Genomic DNA, 25239 nt, shown 5'->3' with positions numbered 1-25239 from the left:
CTCGCCAACTCTAATTCCACCCGGGCTTTGGCCTTCCTCGTTTCGCATCTGCTTCGCATTAGTTCACAGACTCAAGAATACACATGATCAATATAATTCTTTTAAATACTTTTTTAAAAAACTTTATTGGGAAACCATATGCCATAATAAAATTGTATGAGACTGTAGTTGCCTCTGTTGCATTATACTGCTAATAGTAAAATAAAAAGAAAAATATATTTGTGAGGTTCATAAAGCTCTAGTGGTGACAGATCCAATAGTCCTTGTGAAAGAGTCTGCCTCTGTGTCTCAAACCTTCCTTCCCTGCAGATGCCTCTGTCAGACTGTGCTGACTGCTCTTCAGCCAGCTTTATTGGTTATAGGACTGCTTTGATCTGGTTATACTGAGCAGAATTGCTCTAACTCTAAATAAAGTGAACCTGTAATTCAAAGAGAAGATAACATCTACCCTCCTTCCATGTTCATTTCACAGTTCTGTTTGAGAAATAGTTCTTTTCGAGCTCCTAGAGTGCTAATTTAAGGAAATGTCTGAAAGGTCTTTCAGTAATTTTTGTTTAATTAGAAGCCCAGCAGTGCAAGAGAGCAACACTCGGGTATAATTTGAAATAATCTGCCGCAGCTAGCACTGTGACAATAATTGAGTCTAGATGTGGCAAAGTATAAGATGAGTAATGGCAATAATAGGTGGCAAAGTTTGATATTCTTTTGCACATGATAAAGAGATRATTTAACACATGCTCTATTTTTATTTTCGGTGAGTAACATCAGGTTACTTAAGATCAAGGTTTTGATTTCTACTTTTGTTAACTGCTAAGGAATTCAGCAATAAATTTGGGTTTTATTATTTCAGACCTACTTTCTCTTATGTTTTGTCCAACCTCTTTTTTTTCCATCTTTCTATGATTTTCTTAAGAAAGTTCTCAGTTACCTGACTAGATTTCTTGAAACTGTTTCTGATGTGAGTTCCCAAGTAACTGAGACATCCTTCTGGGATTGGCAGGTATAAACAGGGTCTATGGGAATGCCTGAGGAGTTAGGTGTAACATATTTTCATTGATTACAAGGGCTTGTGGGTTCTCGGTGCTCCTCCAACACCAGCCATGAGGACCTCAACTGCAGAAAGAAATATGTGGTATATAGAGATAACCTCCGTTCCAATTGGCAGTCCTAAGTGACTGCCTTTCAACATCTCTGGCCCTTTTCCTGTGGATGCAGAGCAATGGTCATATAATCAACTCATATTTTGGAGTAGTATGACAGCAGTTGTCAAAACATTTTCTTATCCTTTTACCATTTCTTTACAGGTAATATTGATACCTTCTGCATGCCTTCCTGTATCCACATTAGGGGAAAGACCCCTGCCACAGGGGGTCTCCCCTTTCCCCTCAGGGCATTTTCTGATGGAGTGAGAGGAGCACAAGGGAATACTTTCCAGCTTTGTGGTAGAAAGAAAAGATGTATATGAGGTGAAGTTTCCATAGAGAAAAAGCACTCACAGCTGTGTGGGAGTAATGAGAATTTGCTCAGTGCTTTATGGATTTATTGGCTTAGATCTCTACTAGCTCAGGGGTCTCCTTACTGCTGTTACTGCCCGTTAATATGTTTCATCTTTCAGTCATGTTGCAGATGCAACCTTTGTGGAGTGACTGCTGCTGTTCTCTTTTAGAAATGATCCATATTTTGTTTGAATTAAAGGCTTTCTCCAAGAAGGCCTTTAATATAGGTTGTGAAGGATACAGTCTGGCAATAAAATGATTTCATCAAGGCTCTAGACTGCAAACTCTTTGGCACATTTCTGTCCCCATGAGCTTTGAGTTCATTATTTATTAATGTATATAATGATGGTTAAAATACAAAAGCAAATATACAAAAAATCAGTAGGTCATTAAGTTTTGTACTAATTTGAATCAAAATTACCTGTAAATAACATGAAAGCCATGATACATTTTCAGAAAGATAATATGCTACAATATCATGATCCTTGTTCAGTTATGACTTCTAGTCACTATATCTAATTCTTTCAAATACAAATTTTAGCTTTATTTATCTTTTTAATACAATTTAAAAGAAGTCTTAATGTGATACATTCAGAAATATACATTTCTATATTTTCTGTTGGCTATCTTTGTGGCTTTCTAAATTTTCATCTGCCTTACTGTGGAAACTGCTATAATTTTATTATCATTGCTGAAGGAAGTATAAGCCATCACCATAGCTTGGAGAGATTAAATAATTTTGCACACTCTTGTGCTTCAGAATGTGGCTGACACCTTATCAGCCTACAACTACTCATCCTGGGTCATTTTGCTAGAAAATCTGATATGATTTATTATTTAATCTGCATTACTACACTGATTACTCACAACAGTTAAAATTTGTACATGAAATGACATGAAATAATTAGCCTTAGATTTCTGCCCATAAAGAAATAGAAAGACATAATCTATTGCAAACCAAAGAGATTTCTAGTCTGTACTGATTATTTTCTAGGTCTAGCTCTTCTGTGGTCCTCCGAGTTTCTTTCCTTTGCCAACAGACAGGGCATGCAAGCCAGCTACTCTGCTTCTCCACGTCCTAAATTCCCTGCCTATAACCAAAAAGGGATTCTGTCGTCTTCTTTTGTAACTGCTTGAGATCAGCAAATGAAAAGTAATATATGAAAGCATTTTAAATAGCTATTTGAGTTCTGTAAGATTTTTTGTCCTCCAAATTCAGTCCTTTGCTACGTCACTGAAAATAATGATGGTTCATTCTCCTCAGAGAGGTTTTCCTGGGCAGTAGAGATGAAAAAGGATTTCCTTCGCAGGTCTTTGGGTTGTATGTATGTGTGTGGGCATGTACCTGCATTTGCACTCTTTATTTTTATGAGAAGAACTCTTTACAGTATTCCTCTTCTCTGGAGAGGATTGATTTTGGAGAAATCAACCACAAATGAAATGGAGATGAAAATTATGGGAAAAAAAACCTCTGAGCTTTTCCTCTAAAAAAAMCGAAAACTGCTGCCAGGAGAAGCCACTAAAAATTTAACATCTGCTCTGTTTCTTTCACTATATGTGCTCTCTTTGTAAATCTGTACTACATGCTTTTTTAAGAGAACTTTTATCCTTAAAGTCTGCATCTGATAGAGCAATCAACAATGTCATTTTTCTGCATGGCTGTCTGCATGCAATTGTATGAACAGTGATTTTTCATCGTTTTTCTTATTGCTGTTATTGACTGTCTGCTGCTATGATGTTATATTGTGACACATCTTGGATCCTCTGAAAACAGCCTAGAACAAGTTGTTCAGTATGAGACACATTTCAGCTGGTAGCACTCCTGGATTATTGTTTTGACACCATGTCAGTCTACCAGAAAAAAACGCATACATTTCACCTACAAATGATCCTCACATAATGGAGAAGCATCCAAATAYCAAAGGTCCCTCATGCTTGAAATCATCACAGTTTATTTTATAGAGCTTGCTGTCAAAACACTTTTGTTTTCTCAATACCTGACACAATACTTTTGCTTTCTGAAGCCTGCTCACTTAAATAACAGCCCAATGAATAAAAAATTTGCAATGCAGCATTATATACACTAATACACTAACTGCAAGTAATACAATATGTCATGATAAATGGCGTATGTCTCAAGAGAGATACTTCAGCCATTAATTTATGACAAATATCACTGAAAGCTGTCCTGTATAGAATGGAGGAAAGAAAAGTCTGGACATATATTTTTCTGGTATGTAATCCCCCTCTGTTGTGGAGTGGACTGATGGAGAACAGAATATGAAAGATGACTTGCTATGTCTGTTGGAAAAAAAATCCTCAAATGTATTACTTCTGGCACTGATCTGCATGTTTCATGACTACCGATTTGTGCAACAATGGCATGTTGCACAAACATGCATGTTGAACAATGGCAATCAGAATTTGTTTGACTAGAAATAGGAGTTATGAGCAGAGGTCCATCTTCAATATGAATGTTGCAATTTTAATAGCACTTTTATTGTAGACAAAAGGAGCAAAACACCTAAGTTTTGTCTAAAGAAATATGAGCGAAAAAAAAGAATAGACAACTTTGTGTTTCTAAAAGCTTTCCTATTTTTATCACTCTAAATAGATATCACATCTTTCTGCTAACCTTAAGTTTCTTATTTGTGTTTACAAAACCAAGTTTATTTTGAAAATACTTTCTAATTGATATATTTGCAAAAGTTTGAGTAGCTCATCGTTCCAAAATATTTGTAGCCTAGCCTCCTTTTGACCACAACATTATTGATTATTTAACTTATTATCTTGCTAACACTGTGGGGTGCTTTTTCTGGTTATTTTTGTCTGACTGATACCTTAATTACAATAATCCCCATGTCCACTGCCGCCTGAACAAACTGAATAATTATTTCTCTTGAGTTACACAACTTCTCAAACAGCTTTTGACACAGCTCTGTGGTTTTTTTTTTTCTCCAAAATGTTAAAATGGCTTAGTAGTATATACTAAGGTTCCCAGCTTTTTATTCACTTAAAAATAATCTTTATATCCTGATTCTTTTTCCTGCTTTTTCTTCTTGGAATGTCTATGAAGCACAGCAATATTTCAGAACTTTAAATTTTATTTTCCAATGAGAAATATATATTTTTCTGAAAGTTTCTTAGAGTCACATTTTAGCAGAAGAAATTACAAAACGGAATTAGTGCATAAATCAGAGAAAATATTTATTTACAGACATGTAAAAATTATGTTACAGCATTTTAAAGAAAACTGTCATGAATCATAAATCTGGTCTACATGGGAAAAACTTGAATGTTTTAATTCTAACTTTCAGTACTACTTGTTAAAAATAAGACTGCTTACAAGATTGTAGCTATCTACATAGTTTAAATACAGCGATTTTCCAGAAATAAAGATGGAGCTATATAGAAAACTAATCAAATTAGCAATAATATGTAATACAAGAATTTAAAATAAGTAAAAAAAAAATCCAAATTGTAAAASTATTTTAGCAAATATTTTTCATTCATGCAGCTGCACATAAATATCTAAAACACAGAACATGTAGGTCTGTGCAGAAAATGAACTGATTAAATTCAAGAGTGTATATARAGGATGTTGTAGGACTGTTGAAAACCCAAACTGATTGACGAATCCCTTCTGTTTTTTATTCTTCAATTCTGCAAAGGATGAACAATGTCAAAATAAATTAAAAAGCCACATAAAAGAGATGTATGTGGTGATGGGAAGCAACACCGGGCATACCATCWACAAGAAAATCAGAGAAATATCAAGCTGTACTGAAACTACCAACATTCTTTCTAGTTATTATTTGAGTCATACAGGCCATTAAGAAAACTATAAGAAAACCATTTAAATAAGCACTAAGGCAAAATGCTCACTGAGTTGCTAAAATTTGGACTTTCTTTTTTAACTATGAGGCAAAGATGTCAAAACTCATTCAAAAAATGAAAATTCTTGTTTGTATTTTGCAGGTAAAAATGGTAATAACCTATTATAATGGTAATAACTATTATAAATTTCACTATTATTAGAAGAAAAATGAAAAAAAATCAAAATAGCCAGGCTATTCATCAAAGACAAACTAACACTTTGATTTAATATTTCGTACACACAGTAGTGAAATATTTTTTTTCTAGCACTTTCCTGGGACTGTCACCCTACATAGATTTCGAAACTACAATTGTTTATGTTCAGGAATAACTACTCATAAAAAACTTCCTTCCTCAAGTAAATAGCTAGATAATGCTCAAGTAGACTCATGTAGTTCTGTAGACTAGATATAATATGCCCAAACATAGCTGAAAGTGCTCTGTTACATGATCTTCTAAAGAAGTAAATTCCTGCACAATGACAGATAATTAAATTAAAATTTATAATTTTCTTTTCAGACATTCACAAAATATCAGTGCTTTGGATGATGATCCCCATGCTGGAAATCTAACTGGAGTCCCTGAACTCCCACACCCTCATTATTTTATGGTGAACTTAGCATCTCACAAACCTATATTTTTTACAGAAATTGACCTTTGCTCTGTTGAGGAGACACACTGGTGCCTTTATTTTCCTTCTACTTTTAGCCCACAGAGAATAATTGAAAAGCAAGACAAGGATTCATCTTTGTGGAGTCAGAAAAAACAGTAGGTATCACAGGACATGCGTATCAGTGAAAGTCACAACTCCCCATTCCAGACTGTCACAAAACTATGCTCTATTTGACTGGATAAGGTACTTCTTAATTTAATATCTCCATCTTTTGGAAAGCTGTTGCTTTTATGTCATTCTTTTTCTCTGCTACCACTATAAAGATGTGTCTTCCTATACGTGAGTACATCTCTCAAGGATGTAAATATCTTCCTTGTTTCAGGCCATCTGTGAAAGCATGTAGGTCTAGCTTCAGAATGGTGAGCAAGTTTACTTTCATTAGAGAAGAAAATCTTATACCCATGTGATACACTTCAAATCTGAGTAATACAAGAGACATAATGCATCCATTCCATTTTAAAGGAAATATGATTTATTAAGAAATTCTATTTCAGACTTCCCCCTACAACAGCTGTAATAATTATTTTCCACCTTCAAGCTTTTAGGAGTGCTTTAGGGGCTCAGGAGTGTAAAGACTCTACTGCTGAAAAATAAAACAAATATTATTAGTAAGCTAACTCTAGCTCTCAGGTACTGGCAGTCTGTATGTCATTTACCTGGCTATATGGGAGACTAACTCTTGTGCAAGCTTTCCATATATAAACTGACCTGAGAGATGTTGGTACAGCCATAAGTAYTGTGTTAGTGGGTGGCACCCCACAGAATGTTTTTCTGAAGAACTGGATTTGTAAGGGTATCCAAGGAATTGCTCTCATGTTTTGATACTGTTACTTCTTTAGCAGCTACTTGTATTTGTAAATATAATTATTTTAATTGAGGAATAAAATAAATAAAATAATGGAAAATACCATACAACATATTTAACTATGACACTGATCATAACAATTATCTTGTTTGAAGTAAGCTCTAAACAAAGAAGTGCAATATCAGCTGACTTTAAATATGGTAAAACAGTAAAACATGCTAATCATAAAAATAGCTTTTACAAATATACATTTGTATACAGTGTTTCTCACACTTGTTAAATATGTCCTTCATATTATTATGATACATACATTGGCCTTTAAGACATCAAAATTAAAAAAATAATACCAATAATTAGCCAGAGGAAAAAACACATTTACAATCTAAACCATAAAAATCTGACAATTGTACAGCTTAGAACATATAAGAAATGGTAATTCTAATATTTGAACGATAACGTTCATTTTAATAAGTACATTAAGTTTTCATACAAATTGAATCAAAGGTGTTGCTAGCCATAAGAAACCGCAGCTCACAATTTTGTGTGGGGAAGTTTCTCTTCTCAGCCTCCAGGGGAGTCACACATGGTATCTCATCACTTTATCTGTAGAAACTGAGAAACGAAATGCTTGCGTTAATGTGGAGGTTCAGAATTTCTTCTAATCTTAAATGAAAGCCAAGACAATGAGGGAAAAGATGGAAAATGTTTATGTCTGGACTTTTCACTAATGAATGAAAAAATCTCCATACCTGACTTTGACACCCAAATATTTGTGAAGTAAAAGTCAAGTACCTTCAGCAGCGGATAAACAGGACTATATAGAAGTCTTATGCCCAAAACTGCCTAAGAGCCAAAATTGCACTGTCCAAAACTAACTATGCTGGAAGAGAGCTGTCCAGTTTGATGTTTGCTTCCTTTCAATAATGCTAAGCTAACAACTGCTGAATACTTTATATTTTAACAGCAGAAAACAGAAGAATTCGTGTTAGCTGTTTTTTGCAATTAAATTTATAGAACAGAATTTATTTATAGAATAAATAGCATAAATATAGAATAGCATTTCATTAAAACTGCATATAGAATTCTTTGATTTGGTTCCATCACACTATTAATATACCTTATTGCGCCCCATGAACTGAAAGTACTGTGTGCTTTCAGCAATGCTTATTGTTATTCGGCTGAAGAATATGTTTTCAGTGGCTTTCCTTTTAAAGCTGCCTATTTCATTGTTATTGTTGTTCACATGCTCTAGCTTTTAATTGCTATTTTCTTTAATTTCTCATGTTATTTTATCAGCCACATTCTGAAAAAGTAAAAAATCACTGTCAGTAACACTTTTGAGGGTCATTCTTCTAGCAGAAGCCTGAGGCAGATTGCATCCAAATATCTCAGTGTCCTGGTATGAGACCCATTAGCACTCCTAGCTTCAACTAGTCATTCAGTGATGCYGCAGGGGAGCACAAGACATATCTGCTTTACCTATGAACCGAAAAACTGACAACATTGTTCTGATCATATCTGTTTGGAGAACTGAAAGTAGAAAGTGTTAACAGAAATAGACAGTTTCTTTTCTTAACTGATTTTTTCAATTTAAGTGCCTTTGCTTTTGATAGAAATCAACAAATTTCTTCACTTTTTTTTTTTTTTTTTGATTGTGCCAATTTCCATAGCTCAAGCTGCAAATAGCTGACAAAATATTGAAACATTATGCACTTCTGGTCAAAATCCTCCAAATCTCCAGATGTTCTTTTGAACCTTTTTTTTTCTCTCCATCCGTAAGTTTTAAGCTATTTCTTTCTTCCCTCAAAAAAAGAGAAGTTTTTGGTTAATATTTCCATTCATTGAAAACCTACTTTACCACTGAAGAAGGCTGCACTGGAAACATTAGAATCCATGCAGGACTGGCCTCCTGTCCTTTGAAGCAAACAACAGGTCTCCATGGAGCCATCAGATTTTCCCCTCACATTAGCCTTCACAGRTAATGAGGATTAGGGAAGGAAAGCTCATATGAGAGTTCTCAGAACTTTCTTCTTTCAGGTAAAATGCTGTAAAACTATTATTCTCTACTTGCATCCTGTAAAAGCCTTCACTTTCTTGCTGCTGTCCCTGGATAGACTTAACTGCATGAAAAAGATTTTAAATTCTCCTGTTAAGTCTGAGAGACCTAATGGCTGTTAAGTAGCTATTCATCTTAGAAGAATAAAAAGAAAAGGCCATGGTTCAACTGTGCATCCTATTAGCCCTAGAGAGAGTTCTTTTCTAGCCATTTCTTCACCTATGCTTTGCTGTTCCATTATGCTATTATAAAAATCCAACGAATAAGAGAGACYGATTTTCCAGTTATTTACTGAAGTTTTTACTTTGCCATCAATCTTTCAGACATTTACCTGTCACCTGCACTAAAAAGCTTCATTGGGTTACTGTTAGGAGGTGTTATTGCTAATCATCTGGATCCAAGTCATGCATGCTGTTTTGCTGTCACTTAGAAACAATGATAGAAATTTACCGATCATGTTAGCCAAAAGTACTGTATTCAATACATAGATTAAAATAGTCAAGGTTCTGTTTCCCATAGACTGACAGTAAGCCAGGCCTGTGATTAATCTGGAGTAATATAATACTAATTTTATTTTATTTCTTTCTTCTGAATAGTGTGAATAGCGTGCAGTTTATCAACTGACTTTATGGTAGTGCTGATGATATAAAAAAAATCATGATGACTAATGTTTTTTTGAATCTTTTCATTTCCTTCCAATTACATATATAAAATGCATCCTGACACAACAATAATGAACTGAATTACATTTAAGCCAGTGATATGGCTTTCATTTGATGTGATTCTAACAACAACAAAAAAAAACTTTAAAAAGCATGATTTGAACATAATGGATTTTGAAAATCTAATAACCTAACAACATATAGTTTTGAAAGATGCAGAAAATATCAAAGAAACCATATATACTATCTGAATTGTCATTCATTTCTGCTTCCCTCCCCCATACAGCTGGCTTTTTGAGCATGAGCTACTGAGAACACTCTTCTTAGGCATAATGCTGTAATTCTCTCTTCCAGAAATGCTATTGCTACTATTACTATAATTCCAGTATGATCCTTCTAGCAATTTTACCAGACTCAAACTATACTACATTCAATTACTTTTACTGTTACAATGTATATAATTTGGAAAGACAACGTTAAATATTAAGTAATGAACTAAGTGAAAGTGATTTTCACAAGTATTTAATGGGCCTCAAAATATAATTGCTAAAAATGATGGAGTAAATCAGGTAATACTCAGTAGAAATCTAGAGTTTTCTCTCTTGTTGTTTAGAAATTTAGTGGTTTTACCACTTATTCCACCTCAAAGCGTAGATAATACAACTGTGGATGTTTAAGAATCCCCTGGAGGATGGGGACATTTTTGTGGAAAAGACTTGCCATTAGATCATCTGTCAGAGGATCATCCTGTCTAAGCTCTTTGTTTCACAGGCATCCAGTTTTTGCACTGGATTTTAAAGAGTCTGCACTGCTTTATTTTGTTTAAATATCTTTTATGAGGAGGCAAGCTTGATATATGGTAAAGATGATAAAACATTATTTTTTTAAAGACTAGATTGGCCATTCCTCTGCTCTCAGCCTCCCAAAACATAGATGGAACGTGTAACACTGATCAGTATTTGGTTGGTACAGGATCAATATGTGCCCTATTTCATTGTGGAAGGCTTGAGGTTTCATCTTTGCTAGCTGGACCAAGGCAGAACTCAGCCTTTTTCTTGGTTTGTCTTATTTATTGTTCTTTATAATACTGAAAATAGGGCGAGCAACACAGATACACTGCTTTCTCCCTTTACATCCCTGTAATTTCCTTCTGACAGGGTTCTGACAGGATAAGTGTGTTGCACTTTTTTCCCCATGCTTTTCTTTCAGATCTAGATGTATATGGTTTTAATAAYGAGTACTAAGGATGTACCATAACTAAATTACACAAAAGATGCACACAATTAACATCTKCTTTTGTAGTTAAGCGAATATTATTAATATTAAGGAAACATTTAGAGAAATGACCTACAGAATACAGATGTTAGAGAATTTGATATATGGTTTATATGCAATAAGAGCACCCAACAAGTGTATGGAAGATGTCAAGCTGACAAAAAGCATCAGTTTTTAAGCAGTCAACTGCTTTCTACAGTTTTCCTGACATTCATCTTAGAAATTTGTAGAATTTGTATCTAAAACAATCGATGGATAGACAACTGTGCATATATATATGAACAAAAAAATCAAAGCCTCAAATATTCTTCATTTTTCTTTCCTGCCTCTTTTYGCTTGCCAGGACCCATTCTCAGCACTGCACTTATGGGTTTAACAGCTGGAAGGAAGAAATATCCAAATAATTCTGGCCATTCCTTGTTATCAGGTAAGATTGACCTCCTGCCTCTATTGTCCTCCTGTTGTGGGGACACTCAACGCACGGCASTTTTCAGAGCTGCTGTTATTATCTGGTTAGGCTTTGTCTGTGCTTATTATCCCCATACATTGCTTTCTGCAGAAACACTGAAGATCCATTAATATGCAGCTGCTGCACTTCCTTTTACTTGTGACCCTCGTCCTAATGTTTATACTGCCCTAGATTTTAATCACAACACAATTGCTTGGTTGCATCCGATTTGTATTCCTATATTGTTACTTGCACAGTCAAGACTACTAAATACAGGTCTGCAGGAGCCACTATTACTTTCTCTAGCGTGGCATAGCTGTTTCATCTCTAATAAATTTTATTGATTATGAAATATACTGTCTGGACAGCTACAGAGGTGAAAATCTAAGTTTACTTGCAGGGCAATTTTTTGAATTATTATTTTTAAATCTAAATGCTGGTGAGTCATTATTGATCTAGATATTGATCCCTATTTGGAATCTTAAGAAAAAACAGGATGCAATATACAAAACAGTAAGGCAAATTGACATTTTGCTTGTTTGCTGGGCCTAGCACAGTCTTTGAACAATGAGATAAAATAGATTGGAAAAAAGCATTTTTTTATGTTCTTATGGTACCATGAAGGCATGTGCTTCTTTAGGCTTTTACACAGCATTTGGTGTCATGAACGGAAATCCCCAAACAAGTAATGCCAAGGATTATCAGAGGGTCTCCAATCTGTATTAATATTTGAATGGACTGCTTAGCTATATTCACTAGAAAAGCAACTTGTGTTTTGTCTCTGGGTTTAAAATTCAATCTCAAATATAGTAAAACAGTACAGGTGTTTAGTAGAATGCTTCTGAATTAGGTATGAAAGCTCACCAGCAGAGCTTAGTGAGGTAACATGAATGTGAATTACAGGTTTGGTGCTGTCATTTGTAACACTATGCAGAACACAACAGATGAAATTACGGCACTAAAGCAAAACTTTTTAAAATAAACTAGTGACAAAATATGATGAGCAAGAGGAATTATGTAGTTTCATAAAGACTAATTATGCAGTTTGATAAATATTAATAAAGAATAATTAAGGAAAACACTTGCTCTTCTTTAAAATTTCTCTCAAATGATGAAACCTAAACCTTTTTTTTTTGTACTCTACCAATCATACAGTAATTGCTGAAAACACTACAGAATCCTTTCTTGTTCACTGAACAGTTTAATTGCTTTGAAATGTTAGTACTTATGTGAGTACATGAGAGAGTGGCTGGTTAATTCACCAGCAAGAGCAAACATCTATCTCTTTTATTGATATGACTTGCTGTCCTGTAAAAGTCATCAGGAAAAAATGAGATACTGTCATATAGCCATCCCCACCACCCCTAGACCTACATATCTTTTCTTGTCAGAGTCCTGAGTACGTAGAGCTGTAACGAATAATGTTGAGTGTGGTGGTGGAGGCAGGACCCACTGTTTTGAGAGTGCCGGTAAGAATACGATCACTGGGATGACAGTTCATGTAAGGCAGACTGAAGGACTTTGGGATACGAGCCACCATGGTCATTTGGAGACTCCTCTGAGAAGCACTGCAATGGCATCGAGGAAGGGGAAAAGAAGTGAATTTGCACCTCATCCTACCCCATATGTTTGCATCCAACGTAACTGTTGTTTTTTTTTGTGTTTTTGCAGTCCGTTGATATCTGGTCCCTTTCAGCTGTAGACACAAGAACTAACAGCATTGTTTCTGAAATAAGCTGAAATACATGGTCTCTGGGGACTGTATTCACACTTCTTCTGTTAGAAGCTTCAGCTGTKACAGATTGTGTGATGCCAGCACTCAGCCTTTTAGCAACTCATGGACATTTCAGGCTGCTGCACTCTGAGTCTGACTGGCCSCTACCATGCTGTAGCTCCTGCGCACACTTGCCTAGCATCATGCTCCCGTTTTTGTTGTCCAGTAGGTATTTTTGCTCTGAGCTGGAATAATGGTGGTAGACAGAGGATATTAGGACATATAGTTTGAGAGCCCTGGATTGCTCTCCTGTACTGCAGTGGAGAGGTGACAGTGAGGGGATCTGAAGGAGGAAGTTTTGGACTTTCTACAGAATCATAGAATCATAGAATGTTGAAGGTTGGAAGGGACCTCAGAGGTCATCGAGTCCAACCCCCCTGCTCACGCAGGGTCACCTAGAGCACGTGGCACAGGGCTGCATCCAAGCGGGTTTTAAAGATCTCCARAGAAGGAGACTCCACAACCTCTCTGGGCAGCCTGTGCCAGGGCTCTGGCACCCTCACTGTCAAAAAGTGTTTTCTCAAGTTCCTGTGGAACTTTTGGTGCCTCAGCTTGTGGCCGTTTCCTCTAGTCCTATTGCTGGCCACCACTGAAAAGAGGCCGGCCCCCTCCTCCTCACTGCCTCCCTTGAGGTATTTATACACACTGATCAGGTCCCCCCTCAACCTCCTCTTCTCCAGGCTGAACAGGCCCAGCTCCCTCAGCCTTTACTCATAGGGCAGATGTTCCAGGCCCCTGATCATCCTTGTAGCCCTGTGCTGGACTCTCTCTAGCAGCTCCACATGTACTTGGGAGCCCAGAACTGGACACAGTACTCCAGATGTGGCCTTACCAGGGCTGTGTATATGGGGAACATGTTTGGGAAGCCTGGGATGRGCTGAGGGACCTGCAAGCGGTACTGATGAGAAGGTGGAAACTCTGCCATGTTCCTGCTCACCATTATTGCTTTCTATGTTCTGTTTTTAATGGAATGATGTGAGAATGGACTAAGTATGTAACCAACTTGATTAGTTCATTATTAGCCTGCTTCAGGAGATCTTCTCATTTCATCTTCACATTAACTTTAATTTGCTAAATACCTCCAATTGGTGACAATATAATAAAATATTGCACAAAGCCTTTAACTGATGAGCTGCTTGATCATCATCTCCACATTAGCACTATTATCAGTCTCTCCCTCACCCCTTCTCTGAAGAGAGGGGAGAAAAAAGAAAAAAGATTCTATCTTTTCCCAGGACCAGTTCAATGTCCAAGCAGTAAGGACTCACTCATGGTATGCACAGAATAGCCTCAACTCACTCCAGTGCAGCTTAAGAGCAGTTCATTGTCTTGTTGGAATCCAATGCCAATTATAGTAAAGGGAAAAATGTCACATATTCCCTTAAACTTGGGTATGAGTTAGCAGTTAGAGAGCAAATTCCAGAAGCTATGACTTTCACTGAAGACTGTTTGGTCTTTCTGCTTCTTGAGATGCCTTAACAGGCTTCTTGAGAAGCCTCAACAACCTCAACAGAAGCCTCAACACAGCCCTTTCTGGCTGTTCCATACAATGCAAGACTGTGTTCTAACAGACTTCAATGTAACCACGAGTCACCAGTGTGCCCTTGTGGCCAAGAAGGCCAATGGGATCCTGGCCTGCATCAGGAGGAGTGTTGYCAGCAGGTCAAGGGAGGTGATTCTGCACCTCTACTCAGCTCTCGTGAGGCCGCACCTGGAGTGCTGTGTGCAGTTCTGGGCTCTCCAGTATAAGAGGGATGTGGAGCTTCTCAAGAGGGTCTAGAGAAGGGCAACCAAGATGATTAAGGGAATGGAAAATCTCCCGTACGAGGAGAGGCTGAGTGAGCTGAGCCTGTTTTCTCTGGAGAAGAGAAGGCTGAGAGGGGATATGATTAACATGTACAAGTTCATGAAGGGAGAATGCATGGAAGAAGGGGACAAGCTGTTTTCATTGGTGGCCAGCGATAGGACAAGGGGCAATGGCCATAAGCTGAAACACAGGAAGTTCCATCTCCAGGTGAGGAGGAACTTCTTTGCTGTGAGGGTGAACAGGCTGCCAAGGGAGCTTGTRGAGTCTCCTTCTCTGGAGGTCTTCAAAACCCACCTGGATGCCGCCCTGTGCCACATGCTCTAGGTGTGCCTGCTTAAGCAGGAAGGTTGGACTAGATGATCCCCAGAGGTCCCTTCCAACCTTGAATATTCTGTGATTCTGTGTAAACATGAGCATTGGTGCTATAAATGAAATGTTTTTTTGCAGAGTTCTGTCAAAAAGTTACAGAATATAAATCTACTGATTTAACCTCTGCCGTGCTTGAGTAGGGGAATCCTAAGTGTGAGGAGATGATTTTGAAGGCAATTGTTCCAGTTCTGCCAACATCCAGAGTGCAAGTTTGAACACACATTTTAATGTATTAAAGAACTAATAAAACTTGTGCTCTAAGGCAAAGTCTACGCTTTTTAAATACTTTAAAAATATAATATTTTTAAAATATATGAAAAGCAGAATATGTTAAATATATGAATACAGCAGCTTATGAAACTGAAGGACAAGGAGAACTGCCTCAAACTAGTTTCATAGAAAATATTTGCTAACCTTTTCCATTATTGCCAATTAGAGTTTAGGTAGGTATGTAGGAACATAACGCACCCATGCAAGAACAAGAAATCATACATAATGAAGCCAATAAGATCAAAAATGTTCAGTCTAATCATCAGGAGAGTTTTCAGTTACTTCAAGGCAGTTTTACTCAATACAGAGACCAGGAGATAAAAGTAAATGCAGAAGAAAAATTAAGATAGAAGGAATGGAAAGGAGAACTCACTAGACAAAGTAGTGAGAAATATATAACATGAAATGACAGAGGTACAAAGAATTCTCAGGGAACAGTGTAGGAAAGAGGAGAGGGATGAGACTAAGAGTGATGCACAGCAGATAGATACCTAACTGATCACAATAGTTTGATGAATTAAGACAACCAGTTAAAACATAAAGGATGGAGTCATTATGTATTGCCCATTAGAGCTTCAAAGGACTGATGATGTGGCATCATAATACAGACAGCAAGGGAATCAAGGGCATCCCATATGGAAATGAGAATAAAAACTGGCTTATTTTAACATTATTAGTATAGTATTTTAAGATTGTTAATAAAATAGTCAGGTATTTTACCGAGCAATTTACATGCAAAGTGTAAATGCAAGTGTAATGCAAATGGTATTTTTTGTTTTACAGAAGTTTCAGAAAGCTTTACAACTAAAAATTATAAAGCAAAATGGTGGACTTAAGGTTACATTATGGTATGCAAATTGTGCAGGGTCATTTAATAGCMGAGAAAGGATAATGGTAAAGAAGAAGCACCAGAATTAAGTTTTTTTAATTCTCTTTTTTTTGAAAGACATTATAAGGATGTATTGTACTTTTTAGTAATATACAGTGATGACAACTTGGAAATCCTAGATGCATGTAGATAGACAGATAACAGACTGGCTAAGGCGGCATTTGATTACTTTCCAAATCTTCATTTTGGCAGACTGARCTTATTTTATTCCTCAATGATTGCTTTTTTTGTTTAAATGGCAATTACAGTTCTATCACATTCTAAATAACTTCCCTTTTCTGAGGTCCGTATGCTCAGAAAAGGGAAGCTACTCTATGCTGATAAATTCAATCTTCCTTTCATGTTTTGGTATTAATCATGCAGAAAATCTTCTTAGTAGCACATTCATATTTTCTCAAAAGATGAAGACCTTTTGGAATAACCGGGTCACTAACTGCAGGGAGTCTGCAACTTGCATTGAAAAAATAAAAACAGATTTTAAATTATTATATTTTTTATATATGAAAAAAACAGCCTTTTGGCTTTTCAGAGTTTATCCCTGTTTACTTGAAGGAAGACTCACTTTGACTTACAGATGACAAATGTTTCCTCTGAGGGTTTTTCATTCAGCATTCTTGAGACTCAAGCATACTGATAAAGCCTGTGAAATGAGTGTTTTCTAGGGGAACTAAAGCTATTTACTCTCAAAGACTGACACACCAGGAAAAATGTGTGATGCATGGCAATTGCTCAATTTCAGTTAAATCTAAGAATCAGACAATAAAGCTGATGGACTTCAATCCACAGTCACAAGCAGACCAAAGGGTTAGCTTGAGTCCCTATGGAGGAATTCATTTTCTGTGRGTTCCTGCATAGGGAACCCCAATGTACCCTACCCATTCTCTCACCATTGTATCTTATATTGCTTCTTTGGTATTAATACTAAGTTACTATTCTTATACCTATTCCCTCATATTGTACCAGGGAAAGTTGGTCATCAACAATTAATGAACTGAAAACAATGCAACACATTTCAAACATGATCCATAGCCTACTGGAATCAACCAAAATGCAGTGAAATGATACAAGAACAACTCCATTGAAATCAGTGAAAATTATCCAAAAAAAACAAACAAACAAACAAACAAAAAAAACAGGTGGAAACCGAGATCAGCCTTTGGATTTTAAAGTGGTGAGTTTTTTAATCAAAATGTGTTCTTTCTATATCAATCACACATTACAGATGGAAACATGGAAACTTGATATCTTTTTCTTTTTTTTAACCACCAACAGTTCCCCAAATGCATATGTAATTATTCTCATATTCTCATAGATATTTGCCAACGTTGGCCTAATTTTTGTGCTTTTTTCAGAATTTGATTCTACTGTCATTAGTTTTAGGCTAATTATATCTGTGGAGCAAATTCTGATTTACTTGGGTAGAATAAATAGGCTGCTATTATTGGATACTAAATCAATGAAGTTATATCAGAGAAGAATTTAGTTCTTTCTTCTTCAAACAAACATTGAGTACTAGGACTAGCTTATCATCTAGTAACTTACAATAGTTAAATCATGTTGTCTTAAAAAAAAATCCCAAAGCAAAATTAGCAGAAAAAAAATGAGTAATGAACACTAAATACACCAAATAGTGAGAAATTTATTGACAATATATTAATGAATATCAGAAAAAAAAACTCGCAAAATACAGAAAACAAGCTACTCTTTCAGAAAAACAATTCCCACAAAAATAGTGCATAAACTTGGCATAAACCACTTAGAGCATTTTGAAAAAAAATTAAAACATACTAAATAGTGTAGAAGTAAGCAGAAATTCTAACCCCATGCTAGTGAGTCTTCTGTATTGACAGGACATTTGCTAATGAACAGTAGTGAGGTACAGCCTTATATAGGGTTGAGCTTTAGACAGACTTCACTCTGCCCAAGGTGGTCTAAATATCATTATTTTGTAATTAAGATTTTGCTGTGTGTCTCAGGGAATAAAATAAACAAAATATTTTTAATGCCTGTTTATTCTTTCAGAAGTCATGCAACCAATTTAATTTGACAAAAATGGTTGGTTCTACTGTGTTCTGTGGGACAGTCTGCAGCAGCAGCAAAGGATGATCAACATTTCCTGTTCTTGCTGTGTGTTCCTGGCCATTTCATAGTCATATTTTGATATTAGCCCTCCCAGGCCCAAAGGTCCAGGGTTACCTTGCATAGAGACCTCAAAAAGAGATGACACGATAATAATTCATAACAGAAATCTTATGTAGTTAAATACGACTGAAAAATGAGATAGGCCAAAACCGATGGGCAGGGTGCAGTGAAAAAAAAATTAAAAATTCTTCWGTTCATTGAAGGCTATGCTTAATCTTTCTTCAACAGGGAAAAGTTTTATTGACCAGAAGGCATATGATTTTTATGTTTTGACCATATCTTTGGGAAATGCTCCTTTCCCATTTTTCAGGTATGGTGCCACATGCACACAATACATTGGGCCGTATTTTCTGTCACACAGCATCAATGTCAAAGCTGGGTGAAGGAGCCTCCTCCTACTTCCTGGCTCCTTACCCTTTGCATCAARCACCAGATAAACAGAAGAAGCTTCATTACTTTAAATCTGTCTTGCATCAACTCCAGAAGATACTAAAAGTCTGCTAATTATACTTTTTTAAAATTATATATACTCTTTCAAAAGTTTCATGTTTCTGAGATTTTTTTCTCAGTTGGACACTGAGTAAYACAGAGCAGGTTCAGAGGACAGATGTGAAAAATGAAATTATTCTGCTCATGAAGTTTGTAAATATGCATAACGTGCATGATAACAGTGCTTGCATTCTCTTTAAGTTGCCATGTAATATGTATAGCACATGATGCAATAACAATTAAAAAATTCTTATGTACTCAGTCAGAAGTAAACTACTTAACACCCTAAACACTGCTTAAGAAGTTTTCCTCTGAATAATTGTGTGCCAGAAAAATGAGAAAGAGGAGGTGGTAGCMAGGCATTTCTAATGACTCATTCATACAATAGTGTGTGAAAAGCAAACAAGTCTACTGTGATATTGCATATATTAAATATAACAAAAAGGCACATTGGGCAGTTTCTTACAATTTTTGATTTCATGAGATGCTTTTATTACTTTCTGCATTTTTTTTCTGTCACAGTTTATTAGATTTATTAAAGCTTTGGAAATATAACACATTAGTATTTGTTGAGTATGCTACCCCTAATGACTTCCTTAGCTTGCCCAAGTGCTAACATCTTGTAGTGATATTTATCAAGTGAACACAATCTTTTATCTATTCATTTGTCTGAGGAATGAAGAGCTCCATATTTTCCCTGAAAGCAGCGAACTCCAAAATATCCAGTGTTCCAAGAAAACTAAATTTGGCTGCATATCAAAAATAATCTAAATAAGATTTTTGACACAATGCTGCTTCAGCCATTATCATTAATTAGAAATGTGTCTGCTTTTTATCTTGGTAGTACTCTATATAACAGGACATACTGAAAATTTTCACAGTAACTTTGGATCATTTTGGCATGCCTCATCAGCTTAATTCCACTGTTAACTGAAGAGCCACTCTGGCCTGCCCTAGGGTTATTGACAAAAGAAAATTATTTCTTAAAGGGCAATGAAAAATCTAGTTTTCTAACAACAATGCATGAGATATTATTAATCTTATTAATAACCATATATTTGATCTTTTTTTTTTCTTTTTAAGATAGTTAACATGAGATCGAAATTATGTGAAATTCACCRGGAATTTTTTTATTCTTTTTCATTAGATTGTATTTTTCCAGCTGCTGAATATTTGCATAGTTGAATTCTCATGTGAAATAATGAAGGAAAAAAACAGCATCACTATTTCACAGAGCTTTGCTATTAAATTACAAGRATTATCCGTTAACTAGTGGTAGGACAAAAAGATGTTTTTGATGAGTTTTAGTCACAAAACTTGTTGGTAAAATTGATTTAAATGGACTTTGCATCAATTACCATAAGAAATATATCTACTATTATACAACAATATTTTTATTTTTGCATAATGACACTCAGTGCAGCAAGAGGGCTATTCTTAGTTTTATTTCTATCAGATAATTGTATTTATGTTTGAAACATAATTCTATCTCAGTAGAAATAAATGAGAGAGACTGAATGCATGCAGTGCAGAGGGCTAATTTGAAAAAATAAGGGTGTGGAAAGGGATAAAATTAAGGATAGAAATAAAGACAGGAATAAGAAATGAAATCTCTTTGAGAGGCATTTGTTACTGAACATACTTAATAGAAAGGGAACTATAATTGATGTTCAAATAAGTGAAGTAAATATACWTTGTGATCAGAATTGGGCTTTGCACAGTCTCTGTACTCTGTTTCTTATGAGTTTAATAAAAATGCCTCTCAAGACATCTCATTAAAGCTGACTCATTACTGTGGAACTTATGTCTAATGCTAGTGTGTCTTCATTATTTTCAGTTGTAGCCACACTACCATAGAATCACAATAGTGCAATTATGAATACATTCTCCAAAATCCTGTCAAGCAGTAACCAGAGTCCAATCTGAATTACTACATCATAAATCTATTCTATTTGAAATCAATGAACTCATATAGGTCTATCCAAATCACTGTTTACCAAATGCTTAACTACTGAATCACCATTGTGCTATTATTGTTATAGTTATTTATTATAAAAGTCTGACATTTTGATAGATAATATTCTTCTCAGGCAATATTATATTGATATGAATGCTTATGTATAATTCATTCCAATTAATTAGTTTCTAGGTATTATGCATTAGCAGAAAGTGKTTTTTTTTTCCCCAAGTGTACAGTATTTCAGACTTTAAGTTAATTAATTGGATGCCACCTTTGTTATTTACAAAGCGATTGTTAAAATAAGCTCTAGTTCTTTTTTTTTTTTTTTCAGTTAATGCTTCCTCAATAATTGATTATGATTTGCAACAAGTTTAGAGAAGCTAAATAAAGTAGGGTCAGTCATTGAATGATTTTTTTTTTCAGTTAATGCTTCCTCAATAATTGATTATGATTTGCAACAAGTTTAGAGAAGCTAAATAAAGTAGGGTCAGTCATTGAATGAAGGGCCAGTCTTTGGTTGTGTGGGCACTACATTAACAGACTAAGAGAAACACTGTTTAGAATAATTCAGAAATACTTTTTGCAAGCCCATGTGTTCTCAACGGCTCCCCACATTGCTAATGTTATGTGAAGAAGGAGCTTGTTACAGAGCTATGGAAACTAGGATGCTCCCAAAATATCAAAATGTGTGCTAGAGCATGCTGTAAGTTACCTTGCAGCTCTACAGTCTTACCACRAGAATAAGAGGAAGGTATTGATTTGCCTTCCCACTCTTTACAATTTAAAGCCATGTCAGGCACCTGAGAACTGTTTGACATCATTGATGATTTGTGTTCCTTTCTGTAATTGAGGTAAATTTAGTTTAAATTAAGATTTATTTTTTGACAGGAGCTCGTCTGGGCCAGACGGGAAGCTGCATGGATGAATCTCTTTCTGCACAGCATTGACAGGAATCAGCTGAGATTAAAACCAGCAAGAATAGATGATTTCACAATAGGAAGGGATAGAAAGCTTTTTAATTCACTGAAATGAGTAACTCTTCAATGCAGAGAGAGGAGAGAAAGACTGACTACTGGGACTCTGGTGAAGGCCTGGATAACTAGGATCTTTCATGTGAAAGGAATGAAGGAAATGGGACCTGAGCTTTTCATTTGTTCTCATGTGTGCTTTGGTGACATGAATGTGTTATCCAAGGGCCACACTCCAAGCAAGTGATTATTTTATAAATACGCCTGCAATGCAATATTCAGTCGCTTGTGCAATAGGAAGTGGGATAGAGACATAGGAGGAGGTASGTGAACGGCATATTACAGTGTTTGCAGTTAGCAAGTTGAAGCCAGCTCTTTGAATCTGTCAGTCTTGCCTAGCATATCTCTATGTACCTGATCATATATCTGAAATGATCACTCAGAAAATTCTTTAGTTTGTCAATGCAGCAAGTGTTGGAGGAATTGTTCTCTTAAAAAGATCCTCAAGCTAGAGCATCTGCAGCGYTGGAAACATTTATTAAAACACATTCTAGGAAAAGAATTAGTGGGAAATGAATTTCTCTAAGGGATGAAGTCTGATATATGGAGCAGATACTTCAAATGCAGCATGTCTTGTAATAGGGTTCTGTTGGGCAAACAGATTATTGTGGCAAAACAAATACACTTCATCTGAACTATAACAACTGTCTAGAGTATGTCTTCAGTCCATTGAAAATGCAAGCTTGAGCATCTTCTTAATCTAAACTGTGGATGGGGAAGTATTCAGGTATTGAATGTAGTGCTTTTTGCATGTGCAGATAGACAGGCAAATGAAAAGGCTAAAGCCTCCTTAAATCCATGTCTCGCTCAATTCAGATTGCAGGTTAAACTACTTTTAATTTCTTTRCACTTGGTCTAGGCTAAAGCAGGCGTGAGGAGAGCTGCCATCACTCAGTTAATGTGCAGCAACCTGTTCCTACAAATAGATTGCATGTGAATTTAGAGAACTGATCCTACCACCTGAACTCACATACRTTCTGTCAGACACTAACCAATTCCTTTACAATTTAGAACTAAGAAGATATAAATACACTCCTTTTGAGACCTCCAGTCAGAAGAYGCAGATCTACATAGACAGTTTCAAAAAATCTGTTCTGGCAGATTCTGGATTCTAGCAGCTTGGCTGTCTTCACTGAACAGYTCCCTTTACCAACAAGTCTTTGGGATGCTGGCCGCAAGGGAAGCTAAACAGAGTAAATATATTGTATTAGGCAAAGGCAGTCCTGCAGCAGGTTATTGGCAAATTGCTTTGCAAGAGATTTCAATACGGCTAAATCTGAATCACTGTAAGAAAGGTTTAAGTCTGAATTTGTGTGTGTGTATGTGTGTTCTTTTTTCTCCTTGTCATATTACTTTTCAAGTTAAGAAACTAAAAAAATTAGAGGTAGTATGATTTCGTAAGAATTTGTTTTCTCACAAAAATATTTCTTTTTCCAAAAAAAATTTAATCAATTTTTGATACAGACTTCAGAACACTAGTTCTTCRCATATAAAATACCTTTTTTTCTCACTCCATTGTTCTTAGTGCTGAAAAAGAAAACTCATGKTTTTTTTTTCTTTTTATTTATTTATTTTTTCTTTTCATCTTCATCCTAAAAAATCCTAAAGCRTTGTAAATCCTCTTGCTTTGTGTTTGGAAAAGATTATAGAGTTCATTAAAGAATGTCCTTTGGAAATATATTCTTACTCTGAATCTAAGATTATGTTTTCACATATGGAAAGTTGTCCTGATTGTTTAACACAAAACTTTTCATGCTGTATTTTTTTTTTCTCAAATAAGGTGCAGTTGGCTTTTTTTTTGAAAAGATATATTTTCTATCAGTAAAATACTCAATGTTGTAAATAACTTGAAGGGCATCATTGCTTGAAGCTCCGTGTCTTACAAATAGTTCTTATAAGAAATTTTATAGCACATACCTACTTTACTTCTTACAAAATTCAAAGTAATGCCAAATAGAAGAATAAAGAATAGGTCCGAGTAGACTGAGGAGCAAAATATTCTTAGTGGAGGCTATATTCACTATATATTTAATAGCATTGTTACTGAATTTCTTGTCATGCAGCTATCAGTGATTGAAGWGGAAAGTGAAAAGGTTTATAGGAATTGGCCATTACAGACATCAGTATATGTAAGTATAATTAGAAACAGACAAAATTAAAGTACATATTATAAACTCATAGCTTCATAACAATACTGGGAAATACTGTGAAACACCCGGATGAAAACTGTAGAGAAAAGTTGAACCATTCAATCTATACTTGCCACTCCATGCAAAACATCCATTGCCTGAGATTTCTTTGAAATAATACTTCGTAAAGCAATCCTCTATCCCATTCACAGCATTTTTTTTATTCACTAATGTCTCTAAATGTTACAAAGGAAAGTCACTTTATTATCCCATTATAAAACACATGCAAAACCTCCACATCAGGTTTTAAATGTGCTATACTATGTGCTATACTGTAGCATCTTGCTACAGGGTCTCAGTGTTTGGAAAAGTGGAAGGTAAAGCTGTGGTGCAAGAGGGTGCCCAGATGTTGCTGCTCTACCACTGAGATGGGCTGATTGTGACTGGGATCGGCACAGCAGCTCTTTCCCTTGCCTCCCTCTGTGACAGGCTAGGAGAGGAATATAATTCATGAACACAAAAGCACCAGACAAAGGACTTTTTGTGCTCTCCGTGTGCAGTGAGTTACCTCCTCCAGGCACTCACAGGGCACTTAGAGGTCAAAAAGTCTTTCTAACTTGAAAGCAGCATGGTGCAAATGTGGCCATGGTGACTCCAGGCTTTTGCCGATAATTAAGCCTCTGTGCTGCTTTCTCTTCAGAAACTTTCGGGCTTGGGCCTTTGCTAGATGAAGACTTTCCACACCATGTTTTGGTGTGGAAGCTTCATTATATAGATATTCACTAAATATTTCATTCCCACAGCATGATACAACAACACTGAACAATCACAGGTTGATTTGGGGATAATGTCCCCAAATACTTACTTGTAGTAGGGAGTCTGAYACACAATATGTGCCAAAGCTAAACAGTGATCACCTCTATGGCAAGTATCACTTCAGGTGACCAGATATTTGTCATGGTTGTATATTGTATTTACAACTATTTATTCATTATAAAATTTAAACTGCCTGCAAATTCAGAATTACCTGCTGAAAGAGCTCCATAATGCCTGTATAGGTGAACCTGTTCCTTCGAGAGAAAGCATTCTGT

The 25239-nt window shown here is 35.8% G+C and overlaps 1 protein-coding gene across 6 annotated transcripts in view; it reads right to left on the bottom strand.

Moving 5' to 3' along the window:
* Positions 1-5700: 5700 nt before the first annotated feature.
* RALYL (RALY RNA binding protein like) overlaps positions 5701-25239 on the bottom strand; it is a 350333-nt gene continuing 330794 nt past the window's right edge. For all 6 annotated transcript variants that reach the window (XM_026049673.1, XM_026049672.1, XM_026049674.1 and 3 more), the window contains one exon: positions 5701-7462. In XM_026049673.1, coding sequence (XP_025905458.1) covers positions 7445-7462 — 18 coding nt within the window. In that variant the 3' untranslated portion in view covers positions 5701-7444. The remainder of the gene's footprint in view (positions 7463-25239) is intronic.

This window comes from Nothoprocta perdicaria, unplaced genomic scaffold, assembly GCF_003342845.1.
Source record: "Nothoprocta perdicaria isolate Ctin4 unplaced genomic scaffold, notPer1 scaffold_60, whole genome shotgun sequence".
Taxonomy (NCBI): domain Eukaryota; kingdom Metazoa; phylum Chordata; class Aves; order Tinamiformes; family Tinamidae; genus Nothoprocta; species Nothoprocta perdicaria.
This window is presented reverse-complemented; position numbering and strand designations above follow the sequence as displayed.